Source organism: Lytechinus pictus, chromosome 18 (assembly GCF_037042905.1).
Source record: "Lytechinus pictus isolate F3 Inbred chromosome 18, Lp3.0, whole genome shotgun sequence".
Classification (NCBI taxonomy): Eukaryota; Metazoa; Echinodermata; class Echinoidea; order Temnopleuroida; family Toxopneustidae; genus Lytechinus; species Lytechinus pictus.
Window position 1 is genome coordinate 8,275,581 of NC_087262.1, and position 25,982 is coordinate 8,301,562.

General features: G+C 37.3%; 1 protein-coding gene across 4 annotated transcripts in view; it reads right to left on the reverse strand.

Annotated features, from left to right (window-relative positions):
• Positions 1 to 2,323: 2,323 nt before the first annotated feature.
• LOC129281395 (sushi domain-containing protein 2-like) overlaps positions 2,324 to 25,982 on the reverse strand; it is a 28,629-nt gene continuing 4,970 nt past the window's right edge. For 3 of the 4 annotated variants that reach the window (XM_064113235.1, XM_064113234.1, XM_054917339.2), the window contains 15 exons: positions 20,485 to 20,622; positions 19,251 to 19,413; positions 17,689 to 17,937; positions 16,978 to 17,266; positions 15,551 to 15,826; positions 14,938 to 15,070; positions 13,867 to 14,011; positions 12,453 to 12,587; positions 11,750 to 11,923; positions 11,128 to 11,385; positions 10,398 to 10,655; positions 9,763 to 10,185; positions 9,322 to 9,418; positions 8,620 to 8,673; positions 2,324 to 5,439 (listed from right to left, as the gene is read on the reverse strand). In XM_064113235.1, coding sequence (XP_063969305.1) covers positions 5,424 to 5,439; positions 8,620 to 8,673; positions 9,322 to 9,418; positions 9,763 to 10,185; positions 10,398 to 10,655; positions 11,128 to 11,385; positions 11,750 to 11,923; positions 12,453 to 12,587; positions 13,867 to 14,011; positions 14,938 to 15,070; positions 15,551 to 15,826; positions 16,978 to 17,266; positions 17,689 to 17,937; positions 19,251 to 19,413; positions 20,485 to 20,622 — 2,808 coding nt within the window. In that variant the 3' untranslated portion in view covers positions 2,324 to 5,423. The remainder of the gene's footprint in view (positions 5,440 to 8,619; positions 8,674 to 9,321; positions 9,419 to 9,762; positions 10,186 to 10,397; positions 10,656 to 11,127; positions 11,386 to 11,749; positions 11,924 to 12,452; positions 12,588 to 13,866; positions 14,012 to 14,937; positions 15,071 to 15,550; positions 15,827 to 16,977; positions 17,267 to 17,688; positions 17,938 to 19,250; positions 19,414 to 20,484; positions 20,623 to 25,982) is intronic. The other variant, XR_010296489.1, reaches the window with a different exon arrangement.

Genomic DNA, 25,982 nt, shown 5'->3' on the forward strand with positions numbered 1-25,982 from the left:
TGTTTTACCAAGTTCTAGCTTGCATAGACGTTTATGTTTCGGTGTGGTGATATTCAAACAGTCCCCTGTTCTAAAAGTTTATGCAATCGGAAAAGCAGTTTTATACATGTATATGTCAAACAGTCAAACCTTTGTACCGTATTATTTTTGGTTAAACTTAGCACCCAATACATACTCTTGCTATGTTGCGCAGCTTTCCATGACCAAGACATGGCACTCGTCTGTTTGTTTGTTTTCGTGGACCCTCATCAATTATAAATTATTGCTTATTTATTTATCCATTTATTTATTTGAACAATCTTTTGAAAGGGCGCCCTTTTTTTTAAAGGGCGCCCTTTCAGCAGAACTGGTGTCAAAGGCGCCCTTACAGCATAAAAACATAACAACTATATGAAGAGCTCGATTGCAAAAGGGGTTAGATCCATTTTTCATCAAATTTGATATTTTTTGTCTTAATGTATAAACCTTTGGTAGCTCAATAAGATGATACCAAAGAAAATTTGAATTTCCCATTAAAAAGTGAAATAAATGACAATTTTTTTTCAAAAGGGGATAGATCCATTTCAGTTTATTTGCAAAAGGGGTTAGACCCAAAAAGGAAATTTTTAGAAAAGAATATTTCTAAAAAAATATGAAGACAGGTAGATTTCTGTTATACCAAATTTTATGTTCACGCGGTAGGTTATCATAAAAATGATGGAAAAATGATTTTCTTGGAGTGGATCTTGCAAACAAACTCTTCTGACATGTCTAAAGAGCTCATTTGTCAAAAGGGGTTAGATCCATTTTTCATAAAATGTTATGTTTTTGTCTCAAAACATATAAACTTTTAGTCGCTCTGATGATACCAAAGAAATTTAGAAATTCTCATTAAAACGTTACTAAAGGCGGCAAAGAAAAATATATTACAGTTTGCTTGCAAAAGGGATTAGATCCACAATGTCTTTTTTTTACATTTAAAATACATTATACAAATTTGGAATACAAAAAACATACGAAGTCGGAATCATTAAAGTAGCTGAAACACTAGAACCACTGACAGTTTAGCATTTGTTGGACATAATAGGTTGGTGTTGGAGTTAAGTTGGCGCTCTTCAATCTAGTAGATTATCTGCGCCATTATAGGATGGTAATATCGGGGTTAAACAGTGAAATTAAGGAGATAATGAATGAGTATTTATAATTATAGTAATCGGTATTGCATTTTGGGACATCGAGTTGTTGGTTGGGGCATTTTGTTTATGTTATGTTTTTTTCGGATACGAATTTAAAGTTATCATCATAAATAGGAAAATAAAGAGGAAAAATGATTTGAACTCATAAATAACTTCTGAAATACATTGCTCTTTGGGGATATGAGAACCATTCTACCGAGTGAGTAAAAATTGACACCTCACTAATTCCCATTTTAAGGAAATATATTTTATAATTGCATAATCATTATATATGTCTGAAAAGAGTATCTTCTCCCGAATAATTTGACACCATATTTATGTTCTAAGTCTTCACGCTTGGATAATCAGGAGGTATTTATTGCAGTGATGTAGATTTGGACTTGCGCTAAAGTAAGCCGATACTGCGGTGAATGAATCCAGATGCCAATAATGGTTTTTTTTAAAACCTTACATGAGTTGCAAACAATATTTGCTAATCCATTTTCAATGAAATCAACTTGAGAATCGATACTAAAATGTATTCATTCAACAATTATAAAGTAAATAACTGAGAAGATGTGTTGAACAGGATTTTATTGCAACCCTTGTAGGATTATGACATCATTGACATCTGGATTTATTCATTGCAGTCATGCCGTAATTTGGCGCAAATCAAAAGTTGCATCACTGCAAAGAATACCTCCTGGTCATCCACATAAATATGGTATCAAATTATTTGGGAGAACATACTCTTTCAGGCCATATATAATATTGTGCTTTCATGGAATATTTTTTCCTTAAATAAGGGATTTGTGAGATGTTATTTTTTTTACTCACACGGTAGATCATTGAATAATTGTTCAAACGGGGTAAGGACGTTAGTTTTAAGTATTATTCTAGCAGCACGTTTCTGGAGTTTTATTATTTGATTCGTTTGGATTATAATTCGTAGACCCCATACTTCACAGCTATAGTCAATTCGGCTTTGGATTATACAAGTATAAATCAATTTCGCCGTGGTAATGTCAGTAAATGGTTTAGCTCTTTTCAGTATGGCGAGAGCAGCACATACCTTTTACAAACATATTCAGCATGGTCATGCCAAAGAAGTTTATCCTCTTATTACAACACCTAAACACTAAGTAGAGTGAAACTTGTTTAATTTCTTTATCATCAAACTTTAATATAAATATTTAATCAGAATGATCAAATTTGTTCAATCTTTGCCTTGAACGCAGTATTATCATTTTGTTCTTTAAACATTGACTATTACTTGGTTTACAGCATTCACATCTTCTTATTAAGCATATTTTATACTATCTTTATCGGACCCTGATAAAATAATGTCTTGTCGTCGGCATACATTGTGCCTTAACCGTTCTTAGTTACATGAGACAGGTCTTTAACTTCAGGGCCAGAAATAGTAGCGGACCTAAGATGGATCATTGTGGTACTCCGATACACACACTCTTTCCCAGAAATATTGGACACATTGCGACCTCATATTCAGATACGAATAAATCCATCTCAGTAGAGATAGACTGGAGCTTATCAATGGCGCAGTCACATTTCCCCCTACGGCGGCCGTATGGCGAGTCGAAAATAGCCGTTTTAGCATTTGTACCAGCTACACAATTGGTTTGAATAAATATTAATAAAACGGCTGTTTTCGACTCGCCGTACGGCTGTCGTAGGGGAAACGAAACTCAGCTTTACTGAAGATTTACTTTTTTTGTGAGATAACCGTAGATTTTGGCATATCTGTCAATTATTATGCTTATCGTGGGGAGAATTGAGATGTGTTTTGAATTTGGTCATTGCATTGTATATCGTTTAGGGCTGTATTTATATTGATAAAATAACAAGCAATTTTCAGTTTATTTTTAACTATCTCGCCTTCTATATTAATTCGTTTTGGTAATTTCTGTTGACATTTTTGGAATAGGATATCAAAGACATTTCCACATATATTTTGGAGAAGTATAAAGAAAATTATGAACAATTATTGTTTACAACACAACTGTCTATGGTTATTTTAACACTAGACGTTAAGTAGTTCTAACTCTATTCATGATGCTACTTTGAAAGTACAATTGTTTCCTGTTGCACCTTTTTCTGTTTTTTTTATCGGCCTGAAATGAGAAAGTAGAAGTTATCACGAAGGATGTACCGGGTTCTTATCTGAATCATAAGACTTCTTTATTGAGCATACAAGATAATATCTTATCGGACCCTGATAAAATAATGTCTTGTCGTCGGCATACATTGTGCCTTAACCGTTCTTAGTTACATGAGACAGGTCTTTAACTTCAGGGCCAGAAATAGTAGCGGACCTAAGATGGATCATTGTGGTACTCCGATACACACACTCTTTCCCAGAAATATTGGACACATTGCGACCTCATATTCAGATACGAATAAATCCATCTCAGTAGAGATAGACTGGAGCTTATCAATGGCGCAGTCACATTTCCCCCTACGGCGGCCGTATGGCGAGTCGAAAATAGCCGTTTTAGCATTTGTACCAGCTACACAATTGGTTTGAATAAATATTAATAAAACGGCTGTTTTCGACTCGCCGTACGGCTGTCGTAGGGGAAACGAAACTCAGCTTTACTGAAGATTTACTTTTTTTGTGAGATAACCGTAGATTTTGGCATATCTGTCAATTATTATGCTTATCGTGGGGAGAATTGAGATGTGTTTTGAATTTGGTCATTGCATTGTATATCGTTTAGGGCTGTATTTATATTGATAAAATAACAAGCAATTTTCAGTTTATTTTTAACTATCTCGCCTTCTATATTAATTTGTTTTGGTAATTTCTGTTGACATTTTTGGAATAGGATATCAAAGACATTTCCACATATATTTTGGAGAAGTATAAAGAAAATTATGAACAATTATTGTTTACAACACAACTGTCTATGGTTATTTTAACACTAGACGTTAAGTAGTTCTAACTCTATTCATGATGCTACTTTGAAAGTACAATTGTTTCCTGTTGCACCTTTTTCTGTTTTTTTTATCGGCCTGAAATGAGAAAGTAGAAGTTATCACGAAGGATGTACCGGGTTCTTATCTGAATCATAAGACTTCTTTATTGAGCATACAAGATAATATCTTATAAAGTTAAAGAATACAAAAAGACGTTTTTGTATCGCCTGCATAGCAGAGCGAGAAAATAGTCGCCGCTTTTCCGACGACGGCGGCGTCGTAATATTAAAATCTTAACCATGGTTAAGTTCTTGAAATGTCATAACTTAAAAAGTATATGGGCCAATTTCAAACTTGGGCATGGTAACCAAGTATCACTAAACATCTTGTTTGAGTTTCAGCTCACATGACCAAGGTCAAATGTCATTTAGGGTCAATGAACTTAAATCATGTTTTGGGAAATCAATGTCGAAATCTTTGCCAAGGTAAAGTTTTTGAAATGTCGCAATAACTTTTAAAATTCACGGATCAAGTTCATGCAAATTGGACATTCAAGAACAGTCAAGTATAGATGAACAGCCTCTAAATGTAAGTGGCTGCACAAGTTTCATATTTTGAATTGTAAATCTGATAAAAGGCAATAAAAGGCAAACATGGTTATTTCCCATACTGGATTCAATGAATTCATGCATGGGAAGGACAGGGGTGAGGACTAAGAAGAGAAACGTTACAGTAGGCTTCACAATTCACTGCATAGCTCTCAACAGTTTGTTACTTTATAGGGAGTTTTCACAAGCACTACGCATGCGCCTTCTGGAATGCAGATAATCTATTGTCAAAAGCCCTTCATAATAATGTAGTCTTTGTCGAAATCGGTGAATCAAAACAGCAGTGTCATCCTGGACTCAGAAAAACTGATACATTTTTCCATTTTTCATTCGGCCCGAATCTTAGGACGACCGGCTGTCCCGGTCCACCAACTGTCGGCAAAAATCTCTCAGCAGCTGTCCGTTGTGATTTGACAAACATTTTCAATATATTTACATCGTTGCAGAATCCGTCCCGTTGCCATCGCGAAAACTCTTCTATTTACTCTGAGATCATCAAAACGATTAGGTGAAGTCTTTTTGGGGGGTTGCGTACTGAATAATTACAAATATTCAATTTATAAGTCCATAAAAAATTTATTTTGCATATGTTGGACGGATGTAGACATAACAATTCAATGATAGATTTGATCTTCGTGTGCTACTTGGGTACTGTCCTGTGACGTGCGTGGGTAGGGACTGTCTACGGTGTTGAAACCTGTACTCTCCAACAGCGAATCGATGGCTACCCCGTTTCAGTCCTGCAAAAGAGAAAAAACATATAACTAAAGAGAGTTAGGGGGACGGACAATGGGTGGGGGAAGGAGGCAAGTTGGAGGAAATGTTGAACAAAAATAATAAAAATTTGAAAAATCATAATAAATTGATAAATAAATCGATTAATGAATAAACAAATAAAAGTAAATGAATGAATAGGAGATTAAAGGGAATAATTTTACAGAGATATATTACCCAAAGTCAAATCACTAACGCTGAGTACAAGGGGAGGCGCAGGGGGGGCAGTCCTATAAATTTTCAAGCGATCACAAATAGAAAAAAAAAGAAAGGGTAGACAATAGTACTGGAAAGAGTCGCTGCAAAACGATGACGGAGATCAACCCAACTGTTTTTGTGTGAATTTGAAAAATGTACTTACCTTTAGGTACTTTTACCCCTCTGAAAAAAAACCCGGCGCCGACTAGATGCTATCTTTATACCTCATCAAACTTTAAATAGCTTCAAATTATATATATTGCCTCAGAGATTTACCTATGCTATGAGTGAAGCCCACGGAAATAAAATGCATTATAAAATCGAGCGTATATCTTACCATTATTGTCATGATTCGTTATTTTAACAAGTGGAACGCCTCTGGCAGTCTCGCCTGCATTACGCAATTTAATATAGCAGCAGTGCTAACTTTGAAAACTACTATAAAATAATCATTAACAAAAACATCATTCATATAATGACATAATACCACGTTCATTGACCATAAATGACATTTGAACAGAGACTTAAGACTGTCAACTACACCCATGTCCACATTTTATTCACTCTATCCATAAACTTTCAAAGTTATGATGGCACTTCAACAATTACCCCAACATGGCCTAAGTTTATTGAACTTAACTGACCTTTGACTTAGTTTTGTGACCTGAAACTCAAAGGGGATGTTCAGTGATGCTTGATTACTCTTATGTCCAAGTTTTATGAACTAGATCCATAAACTTTCAGAGTTAGGATGGTAATTTAACATATACCCCAACACGGCCAAAGTTCATTGACCTTAAATGACCATTGACCATGGTCATCAGGTCATGTGACCTGAAACTCGCACAGGATATTCAGTGGTACTTGATTAACCTAATGTCTAAGTTTCATGAACTAAATCCATAAATTTTCAAAGTTATGATGGTAATTCAACAAATACCCCCAACTTGGCCAAAGTTCATTGACCCTAAATGACCTTTGACCTTGGTCATGTGGCCTGAAACTCAGGCAGGATGTTCACTAATACTTGATTAACCTTATGTCCAAGTTTCATGGACTAGATCCAAAAATTTTCAAAGTTATGATAGTAATTCAACAAATACCCCCAACTTGACCAAAGTTCATTGACCCTAAATGACCTTTGACCTTGGTCACGTGACCTGAAACTCGAGCAGGATGTTCACTAATACTTGATTAACCTTATGCCCAAGTTTCATGAACTAGGTCCATATACTTTCTAAGTTATGATGTCATTTCAAAAACTTAACCTTCGGTTAAGATTTTGAAAATAATTTTCCCAACATGGTCTAAGTTCATTGACCCTAAATGACCTTTGACCTTGGTCATGTGACCTGAAACTAAGGCAGGATGTTTAGTAATACTTGATTAACCTTATGTCCAAGTTTCATGAACTAGGTCCATATACTTTCTAAGTTATGATGTCATTTCAAAAACTTAACCTTAGGTTAAGATTTGATGTTGACGCCGCCGCCGCCGCCGCCGCCGCCGCCGCCGTCGGAAAAGCGGCGCCTATAGTCTCGCTCTGCTATGCAGGCGAGACAAAAACCTTAGTTTATCCAACAAATTTTAGCACTAATTTTGGTAGATTTCCTTTTGTGTTCTTTATTCGAATGTTAAATCGCCTTGATTGCGATAGTCACACCAACGGCATCGACTTCAAACCGACAGAAAGCATTTCATTCATAATAACTAGTCCGTGTAACTAGTTTCAAGTTTCAAGTTTTTATTTTCCATTTCCATTATCAATATTATAAGCAAATACAAATCAAACATACATTATAAATATAAACAAATACAAATGAAATATGATAACAATGATTATAAATCAATAACAAGTTCCAAAACATTTGTAAAATAGTTTTAACAGAATCTGATATGGAAATGACGGGATCCACTAAAAAGCATTGCTTGTAGAAATTAAGCTTGGATCCCCTAAGATAGTACATTAAACATTTGAAAAATGGGACTCATTCGCAAGTGTAAATACAATAAGTTAAAATAGAATATTGGAAATAATAATAAGATGGTGAGTAATAGCGAGAAATTATAAAAAGATGACAGAGATACGGGACGATACTAAAAACTAAAAAGAAAACAAAGACATGACGAAGAATAGAGGGGAGAGAGAAGGAATAAAGTACTGAAAGGGGAGCGAGAGAGGGAGAGGGCAAAGATAAGTGGGGAGAGAGAGACACAGAGAGAGGGAGGCACACACACACGCAGATTCTGTGGAGAAAAAGGGTCAGAAAGAGGGGGAGAGAGGGGGGGGGGCAAGAACGAGAGTGCAAACGTAGATCCAAGAGAGTGTGACTTAATAGCGTGCTTAGACAATACTAAAAATATACAAACTAAATAATTACTTTGGTAAGACAGTAACATAAATATCTTTAGTTTTTTCTTAAAGGAGTGGATAGATGGGGCCTGTTGAACATCTTTATGGAGTGAATTCCAAAATTTGGGGGCGGTGAAAATAAAAGTATTTTGCGCAAAACGAGTTCTTAAGATAGGTAGATGAAAGTTAATCGGCTTGTCTGGTAGGATACCTATGAAAATTGTTATTTTGATAAAACAAATCATGAAATGCAAAAGGAACCATATTGTTTTTATACATGTACATAAACTGTCCAAGCTGAAATTGGTATAAGTCTTGAATCTTTTACATTTTATAATCAAGGAAAAGCGGATCAGTGTGAGAAGGGGGTGTGAGAATGAAATAATACGAAGGGCTTTTTTTTGTAACAATAATATTTTGTTAAGTAAACTTTGGTGGGTATTGCCCCAAACAAGGATCCCATAGTTGATATATGGTAATATAAGAGAAGAATATAATGTAAGTACAGAAGTAACAGGAATAAAATTGAAATAATAGTAATGGAATTGGTTTTACCAGGCGTGTAAATGGAGCGTAAAAATTTATAACGACTTACTTTACGAATGTAGGATTTGGGTGAGCGAATTCCTGGCTATTATTAGGTGTCACACTGTCGAACAAAAGACAGATAATGAAAGAAACACGATTTCTTTGATTAGAATTAATTAAAAACAAATGCCCTCAACAGGATCATCAGAATGTGAATGAAGTCTACATATATACACATATAATATCATATTGAAATAATCTCCACTTTCCACGCAAATCCAAAAGTAACATTGTAAAAATAAAATTATTTTCTCTCCCTCTTTCCCTATCAAAGTAGTTTGAATAGTTTTTGTGTATGTGTTGAAAAATTAATACGATTTCATCAGCACAATGAAACTCTTTAGCTGATAATTTCAAAACCCGAAAATGGCAACCGAGTTGAATGAAAATAAGTGTTATCAGTTAATGATGATGATGAAATCATTATTAACATTAGTAAATTTTCTTTAATTATAAAAATTAGAAAACAACTGGCAACGGTGATAATGATAATGGAAATAATGACGGTGATGGTGACGGAATGACTTTTTTTCATTTTCAGTCCAGATTTTCGTTGTTTCCAATTTTGTATCCCTCATTTTTGTCGTATGGACAAAAATGTCTTTAAAACTAGGAGACATTAAAATGCACTGGAGTAGAGCCTTATTTCAATAGATTTAATAAGCGACTATTTTCTTTTTAAATATGTTGATTAAAAGGGATTTCATACCTTTTCTTGTGACACATGGTGCCGATAATAATCCCGATAACAGCGACAACAAGAACGGACCCGAGCGAAATCACTACGATCGACCAAGTGGGAAGAGCTGTAGTAAAGGTCAGAAAAGCACATATTATAATCAAAAGGGCATACATTTCAATATGTAAGATAACTAATACGATCCTAAAATGCAACCTCCAAGTAAGAATCGTGTCATTACTTTACAGTGGACAATGTCAGTTTGGAAGTCATTGCTTCTGAAGTTCATTGTCACTTTGATGTTGTACCTAAATAGATTCACCTCTTTTAAAGAAAGGACAGAAATAAGAGCACACACAGCCTAACACACCCACTCACACACACACACCCACGCGCGCGCACGCACACACACTCACCCCATCGCGAACGCACCCTCGCTCACACAATCGGACATGTCTCGATGAAACCTACCATCGTCGACCTTCTTCAGTATCGTGGTCAACTGCGGGGATGTCGTAGTGTCCTCTGTTACATACTGTTCTGTAGATCTGGTCTCTCCTTGAGGTGGAGAAGTCCCTCGAACGGTAGCAGTAGATGTTGTGTCTTGGGAAGTCTTTGTTTCAGTTGGACCCAAGGATGATAGCAGTGTTGTTCTGGCAGCTTGAGAGGTCATTCCAGACGTCGGCATAGAGATCGCAATGGTCGTCGGCACGAAAACCTCGATACACGTCGGAGTATCACCAGCAGTCCACGTTCCATTTGATTGGCAGGTCAGGTTGGTCATGTGACTCGGTTCGAACCCACTATCGCACACGAATCTGGCGACACCTCCTGCTACGTAGGTCGTTACGATGGCACTCCCATTTGCAGGGGCGGAAAGGGTTGGGCAGCTCACTGAACATAAAACGAGAACGTCGTATTAGCTTCTCAATTGTTTAGATTGCAAAGCAGGGTCATGATTCGATTTTCGTAATCGCAATTTATACTTTTATCTTTGGATTTCTTATATCAATGTCGTTTTACTGAAAAACGTCACCAAGCCATGCAGGTTACTTGCGCAGAAGATGCGATCTGTCTTAACACGCAAGTGACATGAACTTACTTACCGAATGACTCCCGATTGTCGACGGCATCTTCATACTGGTCGAATTCCTCGATGGAATTTTCGGCAAAAGACTGCGAACCCGTTGTCTGGTAGTCGAAGATACAGAACTGATTCGTACCGCAGACTTCCTCCACCTGGGCTGGATTTAGTAAAGGGTTTGTGACTGGCTCAAAAATGGGACGGTAGTTACGATCCGTGACGGATTCGTGGTCGGTGCCTGTTTCGTAGAAGAACAACGATTCTTGTGCATCGATCTCCCCTGTGCCATAGAAAATAGAGTACCATTCTTGTATTAAATTTTATAGCGTATGTCAAGCAGTTCCTGTCTTCATATCTGATAGGCAGACTTTTTACAAATCCCGAACAAGTCAAAGTCTGAACTTAACGCTACCCTCAACGTCTACGCTTCGTTTATACAATTATACTTGCCATAAAAAGAACAAGATAGTGTGTACAGTATAACCAATTATATGTAGGTCTAATGATAAATCATAGTCATGAAGAACATATTCTTTTTAAGAAAAAACGAAGTTTAATGATTTTATCTTGAATAATACTTACGAAAATAGAATGTCAATAGTAATGAGAACTTTCACTACTTAACAAATAGTTCAAATCGGATGTCTATTATTTTATTACTGCCTCCGAGTTTTGGGAAAGTAGTGCTTTATTATATACCTTAAAAAAGTGAAACTAAGATTATGATAGGTGACATCGTCTAGCAACCTTACACTGTAGCCCGAATTGGTCGTGTAGCTGCTCAGTAGTCAGATCAGGTGACAACAGATTTCCCTGAGGGGTCAGAAAATCATCACTGGAAACACCATTCCACGTTCCCATCAGACCTTGCGTTTGATTCCGGAAGGAGTCCGGAGCGACAAGGAAAATACTCATAGCCCCTTCTGATTCCTTCAAGGTCAGTCCTACCCCACCGTCGAAAGCAATTATGATTCCATCTGAGGTAATGTTGCGACCCGTCACCGAAACACCTGGTAGGGAACGGACAATCATCGGAAAGCAATTGCAACTACATTCGACATCGAACACATTCAAGATGGTGTTCTTCACTTTGTTGATCTCACAATTTCACAATGCTGATCTGAGAGTCACTACGAACCCTATCAGTCTGATTTTTATATAGGCCTATATTTAAAAAAAAAATTATGCTAGTTTTTTTTCAGGGGAAGGGATTGACTTGGCGTTTAAATGTTTTGATCGGAATATTATCATATATCTATTATTATTTTTCATCTATTTAGCTCAGTGAATATGAGTTCCTTTATGGGGTTCCATTGGATTGTCATTAATGGAAAAAGCATGATCCTAGCCAATCAAATTGGAATACTTTGTTACCTTGAAATGCCCATCGAGGAGCTTGCGTGAAGTCAATCCTCGTGAAATTCTGTTCATCTCCGACTTGTTGGACGTACGCATCAAGAACCCTGCGTTCATTTGTTTGAACATGGATGATGTCACTATCACCGTACCTAACAGCGACAGCTATGAACACGGTGGCCAAAGGGATTCCTATAGGGAGAAGATATAATAGAAAGAAAAATTATATGATCCCATTTTCGTCTCTCTAAACTATTTCCGCTGATATTCAATATATTTTAAAAGGGGTTTATGTGAATATATCATGTTTCCATTTTATTTCAGCTGCTGAGATGAATCGGAAGCTAAAATGTTCTTACTAATGATTTATATAGACTAGTTAGTTTCCATTGGGTTATTGTGACAAAACCATCTGACGTCTAGTTTCATGAATCTAGATGCAAGAAGTCCGTAGACATTTGACATAACTGAACTATAATGATGCGGAATACATGACATGACTGATTGGTTTTTATACCACACAGTTCATAGTTGTCATTTTGACTATCGACAAACTCACAACCTTCTATGACTATAGATTATAAGACTGAAGCTGCAATTCATGAAGGAATGGAGAAAAAACGATGATATGTTTAAGGGGAGTGGTCAAAGACAACTAAATATCAGATAATTACCTAGAGGGCATGAAATGTGACACAAGATAGATATTAACCAAGCTTACCCGAGAGTGGTGCGGTTCTTGCTTGTAAGATGAAAGTCCCGTTTATTGCGTTCATCATGGTGTATTCACCGTGCCCGTTGAATGTGTACATGGTCGAGTCGAGAGTTGCAATATGGGGGTCGCCATTTCCCAGCGCTGTTTAGCATTAGAAGACATGAAAAAAAATATGGTTGACAAAGAGAATGAAGACTTAAGCGTATTGGAAAACGGCATAATTACATTCACACCAGCGGAACAGACTCCGAGATCCTGTCACACAAATGCGATTAGTCGTACTCTAGATTTTTACATGTAGTCAATGCAATCGATCGTCAAAAACATTATACGATGATCGCTAAGCTTTATGTTACGGGACCCAGATCGACCAGATCTATGACCTCATCGGTAGTTTGAAATGGTTTTGATGGTGTGTGACTTCAACATCAAGGTACCCAAAAAAGTAAGCCACATTAGTGTCGGCAATTATGTAGAGGAATTCCGTTCAGCTTCTTTTCAAGTCCCAATATAATTATAATAGAAAATTCAACACGTTGAAAACTCGACACTTTTCAACGCACCACTGGTACGTACATGCATGTTAGACCTACTCTTATTAAGCATACTAACAACAACGAGAACCAAAAATAACGTTTTTTCCTTCAGTTCTTAATTTTGTTTCATAGACGCCACAAAACGGGAACAGGAAAACCGGCATGATATTCGACCATGCCACTGTGCACGTCTTTTGGGAACAGGGGAAGTTGCATATATCTGTATATGTTAACATATTATAATCAACATGTCCTCTACCATGACCTTTGTTAAACGCGACACCCGGGAACCACTGAAGGAAAGAGTGGAGATGTGGAGGAAAGATTATCAGTCACCAGGCAGGTGCATACAGCCTCGCTTGCTTTTGACCTTGTGGCGCCTGTTAGTTCTGGATCAAAACCAATTATGGCTTACCCTAACTTTTAGCTGACCAGAATGTACCTGCGCCTCATGGACTTTGCTGTTGTTCTGGAAATCGTGCACGAGGGGTTTTTCCATGCAGTGGTAATGTATCAGCTAGCTATCTGGTGGAGTACGAATGATACATCACCATTGGCTGTCGCATCAACAATGTAGGTCTGAATAAAAGATGGGCTGCGCCTCAATCCTGATGTTGAGTGCCACGACAACATTGGAAATGCAAAAGCACTTTCGTACGACTATAGATTTCTATGAAATAGACAATTCATTGTGAAGTGTTTTAGTATATTTTACGAGGTATAATAAGACAGATTGTACATATAGTTTTATCATTTTCCTAATGGAACAGTAGCATCGGCGAAACGAACTCCAAACTGATCATGTCATTAGAAATAACGTATTTGCTTTGGTCGATCTGGGGTCTATTTTGTTGGTGTGACCGAATCATAAACTAGAGAAATACCTGGTGGTGGTGGCCTGTAGTTGTCGCACATTTGAGATGGTCGTTCTCTTGCAAAGTTTTTGCACTCGGAATCATCGTGCTCACCAAAGCGACAGCAGTAGGTCCACGGTAACCAGTCGGTAACGTAGTGAGACATATATGGTACCTGCATGGGATTAACGAGAATGCAATAATACTTGTAAATCGTCATCTTCCAGTCTGTGTGTGTTCTGCTTCAGTATGGGTGGTAAAGATAAACACACTGGTGGTATATGCAAATGTGGGGACTTTACATAATTGTGTTACTCTATATTCCAACTTTTTTCCAGTGCAGTTGTAAGTACAGCCATTCTTGGCCTTGTTAGCATTAGAACTGCGCCCACTTTAAGACATTTGAGGTTTCAAGTCAGGCTTAATTAGCCGAACCCTTTTGGAGACTGTTCCAGCCTCGTCAGGCTCTCGGAAAGAAGGAAGCTTTGTCCTGACTGATGCAGTTGAATATCATGAGAACAGGATCCATGTCCCTTTACCATTGTTGACCATGCCTTCTAGTGAGGAAGGACTACCAGAGTACTAGAAAACGTCAGCAAGGTTACGAATGGTTGCGGTACAGAATTGAAAGGCGTCGAACTGGTGTCAATCATATTTAAACAAGAGAGTCTGGTACCAGGGGAAAAAACAAACGATGAAAGAAGCAAGTGTATTTCATAAAATTGGAATCTTACTGATATTGCGATTGTTATGTCCAGCAAATCGTTCATGGTCATGTCATAACTATATGGAAATAATTATCATGATTATGTTGCTACTACTCTGTTGCAATGTTATAGTGTTTAGGATTTGACAATTTTCCCTCTGCCCCTACCCCCCCCCCCCCCCCCCTTCATGTGCATCAGCTTTTCTTTCTGATTTATCGTTTCGTGTTATATTTTCCAATGAAAACAGGGATGGATTGAGATGGAATTCCTCAACTCGCCCTTCTCAGGAACAATGTCATATAAAACCTTTCCAATCTGGTCTGGGGCAGACAAGGAATTTTCAAACTTGCCCTTCGCATTTTATCTTTCGTGGCCGATCTTAACCAAAACATACCTTTCCAATCTTCTCGTAAGGATAGACACCTCCGTGATGGTAGCGATTGCTGTAGCCTCCTCCTGGGAAGTCAAAGACGTTGATGATCACTCCCTTGCAATCATAGCAGCACGCCTGTCCACCACCTTTTAAGCTACAATCAAACAAAACATTCACAATTGGCGGAATAAACAAAGTAATTTCCGTTTGTAGTATTTGTAATCACAATTAACTTGTGAAAAGGAAATATAATTCGTATGGTTATGTTGAATAAAAAATAACATAGTGCACTTGCTAAAATTAGATTAGCTAATTTTACAAAACTACCAATAGAAGATGTTGATTTATGTTTATATATATTCAAGGAACGGAATATTTCTGACAGTGTTTTTCTATATTTTCGAATTTTAGATATTTTTCGTTTATGTATGATTATTTTGTATGAAGCGTTGTCTGATTTGAGATGTATATTATTTTAAGCTTATGATATGTTAAACTTCGCCTTTCTGAAAGGCAGTGTATTCAGAGAAATAATGAAGTAAACCTTTATCGAATGTCTTCATTTAAAATGAAATCATTAAAAGGTATGAAAGCAAAAAAAAATAACAAATGAAAAAAATAAATAAACAAATACCTTGGCAGGTTGGCTCGGACACAATGCATTGCTTGAGGTTTGTGAATGCAGTTGTTGGGTTCTGTGGAATCAACGTCACACTCCGGATGGGGGCTGAACCTGCCTATGTCCAACTGAGCTTGGTCAAATGTACAAGGGCACGGTGGCGTGGCATTCAGAAAGGTATCATCATTTTCAACCTCAATGTCAAGCCAATTGCGACACCACTTCTTTGTATCAAAGCCATTCATCCACTGAAGAACATGTACCTTGCTCCAGAGTATAGCGCGGCTGTAACTGAAAGGGGGAAGTCAGAAGAGAACGATCTAACAATAAGAATGAAGAGTGCACTTTACATGTCATCATTTCAATCGTATCTCTCACTTCCTCTTGATCCGACCAACATTCTATTTTGTAAATTATTACGTGTTAGACATGCTAGAACTACGGATCATACTAGAACCCGTGAGAGTAAGACTTTCGGCAGTCACCACACGCCACAGTTACATACCTGTCTCCATGCATTTCAGAAATGTCCACAGTTGGGATGCCAATCTCCCTGAAATTGTAATTTCCGTTTTTATATGTTAATCTATTTTCTTAAACCGTGTTAAGCACGAGATTATTACACAATCAAGTGTACCAGCCTCATGATATTGCCTCGCTCTACTGATGATGACTATTGGTAATTAGCAATATTTCCCCTTGCCACAGGCTTTCCTTTTAAAAAGTGGCTTATTTACCATGCATCCATATTAAATAATGTTACAGATTGATGAAAGGCGTATAGCGTTTAATTGTAAATTGTATTGCTGCGTATTTCACTCATTGGAAAAATATGTATTATTGGCATAACTTCTTTCAGCCTGAATTATGCCTATGTCATAACTTCTATTTTAGGCTTAGGAGCATTTAAAGAGAAATTCCAGTATTTGCAGTAAACACTGATTTCATGAGAAAGTCTGTAAAACAAGGCTTAATTGTCAGTATATCATCGAGGATCTAGATCTGGTACAGTTACATAAACTGAACTTTGTGAAATCTTGAAATCTACGCTGAAAAATGTCCACACTGAAGATCACCAACACAGATAGGCACACGTGGGACAGTGTATTATTATTGCTAAGATAAAGACCCGACGGAAGTGACCGAATCCGCGCTTATTTTGCTTATTTCTCAGCGATCACACAATTTCTTCCAGAATCCTTTGGCACATATTTTTTATTCATACAAACAGACACTTAGGTGGTCATTATATTAGATTCTGTAAAAAGTCATTTTTAGATCGTTACCAAAACTGGAATTTATCTTTAAGTCCCCCATCGGACACCTCAACTGATCCTCATTCATGTATTATTTTTTTACTCTATTTATTTGTTAAACATTTCATTTTTTACTGTCCTTGAATGATATAAAGTTGAATTAAAGCGAATTGTTTAAAGGCTAACTTAGTCGCAGAATCGATGATCCCGATGACTCCGACCTCATAACCAATCTCGCTGTAGGGTAACCCTACAACTCTGTGAGTCCCGAGGCTGTAGTCAACTCCTTGGGCCAGTGTGATCAAAGGTCCATTAAAATCGATTCCCCTCTCCTCTTGGTACCCATAGACTACGATGTCGACTGTATTTACACGCTGCATGGCTCCGACGCCCCAAGTGATCACGAAGTCGGATTCTCTTTGGTCGCTTTCCGTTACCGAGGAAAATACATTATCAGGGACGTCCTCAACGCTACCTAATAGAGAAGAATAGATTCGTAATTTTGTTCTGGGAATCGATCAAGCAGCAATAAGTTATTTAATTGGTATGTTAATTTTACACAAGTTATAAGTAAAGTTATAAGGTATGCCATTGAACATATTATTTTTCTTATGTACAATGAGTTAGCTGATGTTGATGATACCATGACGCTACTTTAACTTGAGCGCCTGACTGGACATTTGAAACTCTTGAGTTTGATCCCCAGCCACGGCACTTACTGTGAGAAAGGTAATTTAATCGACAGTGCTCTTTTATCCTGCATGCATTCAAATAAATTGAATCCTATACGGAACACCTTTTTTTTCATTTTATAATGACTAGATAGTCTAATTAACATGTGGTTCCATAAAAATTGCAGCTCTAGTTCTACACTTTACAAACATCCTAAATACTTACTAAGTGTATAAGTTCCTTTGAAAAGATAATTGTTTCCATCGTCTAAAGACACTAGAAGCGGAATTCTTCCGACTTTGTAAAAGGTTGGCGATATGCAAATCGCGGTCTTGTCTGACAGAAGCCTTCCATTCGTTTTGATTCCGTCAAAATCACAAACGATTTGGCTCGTTGAGTTGAAGCACGGTCCGTTAATGAACACCTGAGTCCCGCCAAACATGGAACCGACCAAAGGAAATAAACTAATCTTCCCTGTAATATGAATAAAAAAAGATAATAGCTATATATTTTCATTCTGAAGGAGGATGATCTAAAACAACAGCAACATGACTTCGTGTACCTAATCTAAGTCAATATGTTAACTATTTCTTTGCACAATTCTAGCACTGGGGCTCTGATTTACGATCCCCAAATAGTAAGATTCTACCTGATATTGATCATATCATCCAGGATTTGGAGAACTGTTTTTTTTTTTAGCTTACTCTAAAGATTTAGTAAATCCCCTCTATCGAAAAAGATAAATTAACAGATTTAAAAATAAAGAAAATGATAATAGATTGATAAATAATGAATGAATAAATAAATATTAAATACATTTATTAATACAAATAAAAACAAATCAATAATGTCACCTCTTGAATTGACTAACAGATGCCGTGGATTGTATAATTGTGTAGGTCCTAAAGCAGTTATGAGGCGAATAACTTAGGATAAAACTGTGTTTTCTGGAATACCTCTTGCAATTTAATTTTCAAAAAGTATTGGGTACCTTTTCAAAATAAGACATCGGTGGAATTGGATAAAACATTCCAAAGTAGAATATACAAGTTTTCATTTTCTGTCCCGGGCCCTTCGGAGAAAGCTTTACAACAAGTGTTCCAATTCCCCATAACACAAAGATTAGAGATTAATCGCTAAATGAAATGGCCTATCAAAATCAACGTACCATTCGCATTTTGTTCAGAAGACTAAAAATCGATCTGAATTGTTCTTTGAAATAAGCAATTAATTGCTAACCTTTGTGTTACGGAGCCCTGATTAGGGTTCCGTCTATCCGCTTGTTACATAACAAAAATAAACGATAACTGTTAAAAGCTATAGAAATTGTGTTGCTTTTGACTGGCTGATTTAAAATTCATCATTAGAATCTGTATTTTGTTATAGCAAAAGACCCGGATGTTCCTCCACCCTGGTAATATTATCAATATACATATATATAGGCTATATCAATGGTTAGAACATGTTGCATGCAGTACATGGGGCCATACCAAAACGTATAAAATAACACGCACAAGCAAGAAAAAAAGTGTGGAACTTTATGCGCGCTTGACCGTTTTGAATACTTATGTGTCTTACCGGTAGCCTCAAACTAGCGCGTTGTCGCTCTATTCATTTTTATTAATGTATATCGATTGGTATTATCTTATCGGGTTTCAAGTAAGTCTTTACGACCAATAAAAGTACACAGAAAACTGAAATGAAAAATTACATAATATATCCTCATATATGTATTCGGTAAGGCAAAAAATGCTAAATGCAAACGGCGAAATCATACGTGTACACACCAAACGTTACGCATTCTAATCCTTCGATGTTGGCATTGTCCGTTCTGAAAACCCATCTTCCCGGAACGCCTATGTTCGAGGTCGTTTCGATGTCGACGACAGCGGGTGTCTGAGATCCAGGGACGCTGTAGTAAGTCACTCCGTCACCAGCGTTGAATCCAACCTGAGAAATAGAGAATTTCAGTTTTCGAATATCTTAAGAGTACACCCTTAAAAAAACTTTTTTTTAAGTTTGATTCGTAAGTCATAGCCGCTTTATTCGTCAGCTTCATCAGCAGCATCATCCTGTTGAAGAGGGCCACAAACTCATCGGTCGTCTAGTTTCTTACTAACAATTGAATTATTCATATTTTCTTAGCAGTTTGGTTTAAAGCCATCATCGCCACCGTCATCATCATCATTACGATTGTCTTCATAATAATTTTTCCTTCGTTCATACCTGAAGAACGTGAAGGACCAAACAATAGCTAATAATAAAGGAAGCTTTGAAGATCAAGTTGATTTTATTCTACGTCCCGGAAGTCAATCCCTATTTACGTACCTCACCTATAAACGAAGTAGTTGTGAATGGTAAAACACAACATAAATTATTCTCACCGAATGCAACCTACCATGCCTACAGGCCTTCAAATATTTCATCGAGTATTGGCAGAAAATAAAAATGATTGTTAATGATATAGATATCGGTAATTCTATACATTAAGCAAGTTGAACTTTTTGTTATTAAATGGAAAGTGATAATTTAAAGCTTGTTTGTAGGGTAATTCTACGAGCAGCTTTGTAAAAGGTCTCACGGTAATAAGCCCTAAACCGAAGTGAGGGTTCATGGAGTTATTTAGTGTACAAATGATGCACAGCTGTGAGTGCATCGGTATTGTTTAGGGTTCGATCTATCTCATTTGGTGTCTTTTTAGTTACATGCATGTCGTTACACATGCGAAAACAAAATAGTAGTAATATGAAATGTGACTTCTCATTCCCTAGTACAATTACTTTTTAATTATAACCCAATTTAAAACCCGCTCATTATTACCATTTACCTGTGGCGGCACCAGGATTTTGTTACAGTTGGGCGAGACAATTTTTTTTCAATAAATTTTGAAGAGTGTAACTGACTTGAATATGATGTGTGTAACAGCATAAACCTATTATTTAGAATTCCCCCCAATTTTTTTTTATTTCTCAAAAATTTTCCGGGAGTCCTGTCTTGGTGAAGCCGTTACTAATTACATACCTGGGCAGGCGTCCCACCAAGACCTGTCGATGGGTCACCACCGCTGGCCTCCCCAGTGGTCCAGTTGATATCACCGTAGTTAAAGATGGCGAAGGAATAGCGGCCATCGGTTACAAGCACGGCCTGGAAGGAATTCCTCTGTACAGGATATCAGAATTGAGATTTTTTTAATACAAAATTCAACTTATTTTTTTTAAGCAAAGCAAACTCTAATGAATGGTGAACCAATTAACAATTAGCTTTACACAGTTTCAAATTATTGTCAAGAGTTAGTGTTAATTGATTCAGTGAAATTTGCATCTGGTTTACAAAAGAAATGCCTTTATCATGAAAGAGATCTGTACGAGGACAGACACTTTTAAAGGTAGAACTGCTAAAATAGTACGGGGGAGCGTTTCATCAACATTTTGGTCTGACAAGTTGTCAGACCTGACTACTTTTCCTTCATTTTGATTGGCTGAGAGCCACCGTTCCTATGGTAACTGTCGGATCAACCATCTGACAGGTCCTTCATGAAACGCTCCCCTGAAGTCCTCTTTAGAGTTAGGTCACCTCTTGGTCAAAGGAAGGTGGGAGTCACTTTGTCCAGACGGGCACTTCTCCGACCTTTTTCCCCGACTGGGCTTCCTCCGATACCCTTCCTTCAACCAAAAACAGCACACGTCTGCGTCGTGTTAAGATAAATATCTTTGGGATTTTTAATCCATGCATAATATAATTTTACGTCTGAACAAGGCAATTGTCGTTTGGGGCACCACTGAAGCTGTAGCCACCACTTTTCTCCATCCATTTCCGTCCTCCACTTCTTTCTGTGATTTTAACAAACCTAATTCCTATCCACTCGTGCATGTTATCTTCCCATCTCTTGTGCTGTCCTATCCTAGGGACCTATTACCTGTATTTTACCCGGATTTCTTCAGGAGTCACACAGTTTGGGTAGTGTATATTGAACATTTTTCTGAAGTATGTCATATCGGTAGCAAGGATCATTATCTGTAGTTCTGCTGAGATTTTCCACGTTTCACAGCCATACAGCAAATCAAGTTGATCTTGGAGCGCAAAGATATTTCTATGTTTCCAGGTGTTTTTCAATTCTGCCTATGCAGCTGCTGTCTTAGCCATTCCTGTTAATATCTCAGACTTTAAACCTTCGTCTGAATTAATGGATCCTAGTTATTTGAAGGACTTTACTGCCTCTATGGTTGTCCCATTGACTGTTATGCGTCTTGTAAACCCCTTGGCATGCTGGGTGCTATTTGTCATAATTTTGGACTTTTCTGAGATTACTTCCATCCCATATCCTGTAGCTGCTTTATTCAGTTTGTGTTTCTAAGATGACCAGTTCACCTTCTTTTCCCACTAAATCCATCAATGTGACTGGTAACTGTTCCTCCAGTGGATGTACCTTCATGATCTCCAAGCGCATCTTCCATTATTCTCATGTTGACAAGTGTGGGTGAGAGGAGGTATCCCTGGTGCACACCAACTGTTGTGGGGACCAATAATCTTTATTTATATTTAAGAGTACAACCATTGTAACCCGATCATACATCTGTTTCATTATTTGGATAATATTGTTTGTACTTTCCCATGGTTGAAAACAGCGCTGCATGCCAAACTTAATTGAAGGCTTTGTTGAAATCCACAAAGACGTGATAGAGTTTCTACTGATGCTGTATGTACTTCTCGCAGATTACTCTCAAATTAAAGGAGAATGAAACCCTTGAAACCAGCTCAATCCATATCAAAGAGAAAAATCAAAGAAACATATTGTTGAAAGTTTGAGGAGGATTGAATGAATAATAAGAAAGTTATGAGCATTTCAATATTGAGATCACTAATGCCATGTAGATCCTCCCATTGGCAATGCGACCAAGATCTGTGATGTCACACACGTACAACTCCCTCATTGCTTTAGTACTTATTTCACTTATATTCTCACTTTTATAGAATCTATCACAAGGTGAGGTGTTCTCTTTATGAGAGGACAAGTACAGAGGTTTCACAACATTATATCATTGATGAATCGTTTGTCATATGATTAGAATGAGCAAAAAGAGATGTTTTGGGGTATATTTTCACTGTCCAAAAGGGGAGAGTTGTTCATCTGTGATATCATAGATCTTGGTTGCGTTGCCAATGGGAGGATCTCCATAGCATTAGTGATCTCGGCATTCAAATGCTCATAACTATTCTATTGCTAGTCCTATTTTACTCAAACTTTTGTTGATCTTATTCTTTGATTTTTCTGCTTTGACAAAGGCTAACTTGCTCCAAGAGTTTCATTCTCCTTTAAAGGTCTGTTCAGCGGGCTCCGTCCTACTTGAACTCCTGCCTGTTCTGCAGCAATGGTGTATTCTGACCACTGTTCAAGTCTATTCAAAATGACTTTTAGCATGACTTTATTTGGATGATCATAGCGCAGTAGTTTTCACAGTCCTGCAAATTTCCTTTTCTGGCAGAGTAAGGATCGATGATTGTATCAACGGTGTTGGCCAGATTCCAGTTTCTCAAATCCTCTATTGAGGATCGTAATCATACTCTGTCCTCCAATTTTGATAATTTTAGCTGTAATATTGTCTATCCCTGCTGACGTTCCTACTTTCAGAGCCTTATCTGCTTTTTCCTCTGCCATACATTCCCCAGATCTTCTCTGAATCATTGGTCTCCCAATAATACCAAGAGAATGGAAAAGAAAATTGGTGACGGAAAGAAACTGGAACAAATTGGGGGGAACTGGATACCATGGGGCGAAAGCCTGACACCAGTTCCGGGGGTCACTCTGACCCCTACCCTCCTTCTTTTGTCACACAGCTCTAAAGTCTTGGGTGTTAATGTTTTCCTAAAATATGGTTCGCTGTATCTAAAACTGTCAGCCCTTCCAGGTAAGCTTGTTCAGCTTGCAATCCACTTACCCGTTAAAGGACAAGTCCATCCCAACAAAAAGCTGCTTTGAATAGAAAGAGAAAAATCAGACAACCATAACGCTGAAAATTTCATCAAAATCCGATCTAAAATAAGAAATGACATTTTAAAGTTTTGCTTAATTTCACAAAAAAGTTATATGCACATCCTGGTCGGTATGCAAATGAGGGGACCGATGAAATCACTCACTCACTATCAGTCAGACCGCAGGTCCCTATGCTAATGAGCAAAAAGGCCAGATTCATCCAAATCATCTCGTGGCTGAATCCTCCTCATTGCAAAATCTCGTGATTCGTGAGATTTTCTTTCTCTAAGAATTTACCTGTTTTAATCTAAAGTTAGATGAAATGTTATTGCACCATCAGATAGGGTAAATGTTACTCTTTCATATTGGTCATTTATTTTGTATACAATATTTTGTTAAATAAGTAAATTTCTGGCCTGAAAATGTGCCTCAAAATTGAATTTTCTTCCTCTGTTTTCTTTTGCAAATTGTGCAAAACTTTTTATTTTGAGCCTCAATGATACCTATATCACCATAAAGCTGAACTTCTGTACTTTCTCACAATGCCACTCTTGATATGCGGCACCTTTTAATCGGGTCAAGATCACACTTTTCCCACCAAGGTACAAGACGAGATTTCTGAAATTTTGTACTTGCATGAAATTCAGAGTTCTGATTGGCTGGATAAGGTTCACAGAACAACAGGAGCGGGGTATTTGAGGAGATTACCACATGGGAAGTGTGACCTTCCCATGAACCCAGGCACTGGAACCGTTGGAATTTGCCAATGTGTGGTACTTTGACCAATCAGATTGCAGTATTCTTGTTTTCAAGCTGCTGTATTTACTTGGCAAATGAAAAGTGTGTTCTTGACCCGATTAAACAAATTCTTATTTTGAAACCTAAATCATTAATAAAGCATACATATTCAGCTTCATCATGATTTAAAAATCATTTGGGCTCAAACAAAAATAAAGTGCGAAAATATCAGCTTTTGTCAGGTGAAAATAATTATTTTTTTAGCATATTTTAGATCAACATTTTAACCTTTATTACAAAATTTTTGAATAAATTCAAACACATGACCTGAAAGGATAATTCTTCTTTACAATGATACCAAATTCATGAAATTCGATGCACAATTAGAGCAGCAATGACCGAAGGAAAAGAGGTGTTTTGGTCCGCACCAAGCTCATTAAATATGCAAAACATCTCAAGTCATGAATATCACTTGGATGAAAGAAGCCACTTTCTGGGGACCTGCCGACTGACTGCTACTTCTTGTATTTTATATGTGAAATATTAAATATTTTAATTTTCTCCTGATTTCCATGAGAAAAAAAATAATTCCTCCCTGAACATGTGGGATTCCATTGTTTTAACATTCTGTGGTTCAAACAAGAGGCTCCTACTTGCCAAATTCGCAAGAATTTAAATATTGTATAATTCAAACAATAAAAAAACAAAAGAAATAGTGAGTGAGTGACATCATCGACTCTCTCAATTGCATATCACCAGCGGCGTAACAGGGGGGCAAGAGCCAAACATTTCCCGGTCATGTCATGGAACAGGCAATGGCGTCATAAGGCAAAAATTTTGAGGGGGCGATATGGCGTATCGGGCAAATACATATATATAAATGCGAGCGAGCAAAGCGAGCGAGCAAAATTTTTTGACATTTTTATTGCAAAAATCCAATTTTGTGATAGATTTCGACATAATGTTAAAAAGATGATATCATATTTTACCCTCCTCTCTTTCCTTTTTTCTCTCTTTTTTGTACGCCACGGTGAACAGGATTTTTGTTATGATTGTGAACATCAGGGCGAAGCTCTATATGCTCGAGTGGGCCGAGTATGGCGCTTGTGGCAAGAAGTAGCTTAATATAGGTCCCGAGCGAGCGAAGCGAGCGAGATAAAAAAACCCACCTTTTCATGAGAATCTAAGATAGATTTTAACGTGATATTCAGAAAAATATAATACACTTTCCTTTCTTTCCTCAATTTTTTTTGTTTGGTTGTAGAACTTTTGGGGGTCATGGTCCAGACTCATTCATATAACAGTGCTTTATGGGTGGGGTCCAGGGCAGAGCCCCGAAACCTCTTGATATCAAAGTCATTTTAAACCTTACAGATGGCCACTTATTTTAATCAAATTGCGTGTATATTTATATAGCTTTCACACAACACATAAATTCAATGCAGTTGTGTATCGTAATCATCCAAATAGTGTGAGGGGCACACCATAGCAAATGTGGGAGAATTTGTAAAAAGTCGCCAGCGAGCGAAGCGAGCCAGAAAAAAAATGGCCTGTTAAAATGAAATTCTAATTATGTGATAGATTTTTACATCATTATAGCAAATTTCATGTCATATATTTTTTTTCATTCATCTCATTTCGCTGCCTCCTTTATTTTCTTTTATTTCCCCTTGGCTGTGGAACCACCCCCGGTACGCCAGTGCTTCAACGTAAAGCTTAATGCAGGAAGGGTCCATATAAGGGCCCGTTATAGAACCCACTAAAGGTTACAGATGAAGAGCCCCCACTGCACGGGGTTTTGACTCTTGGA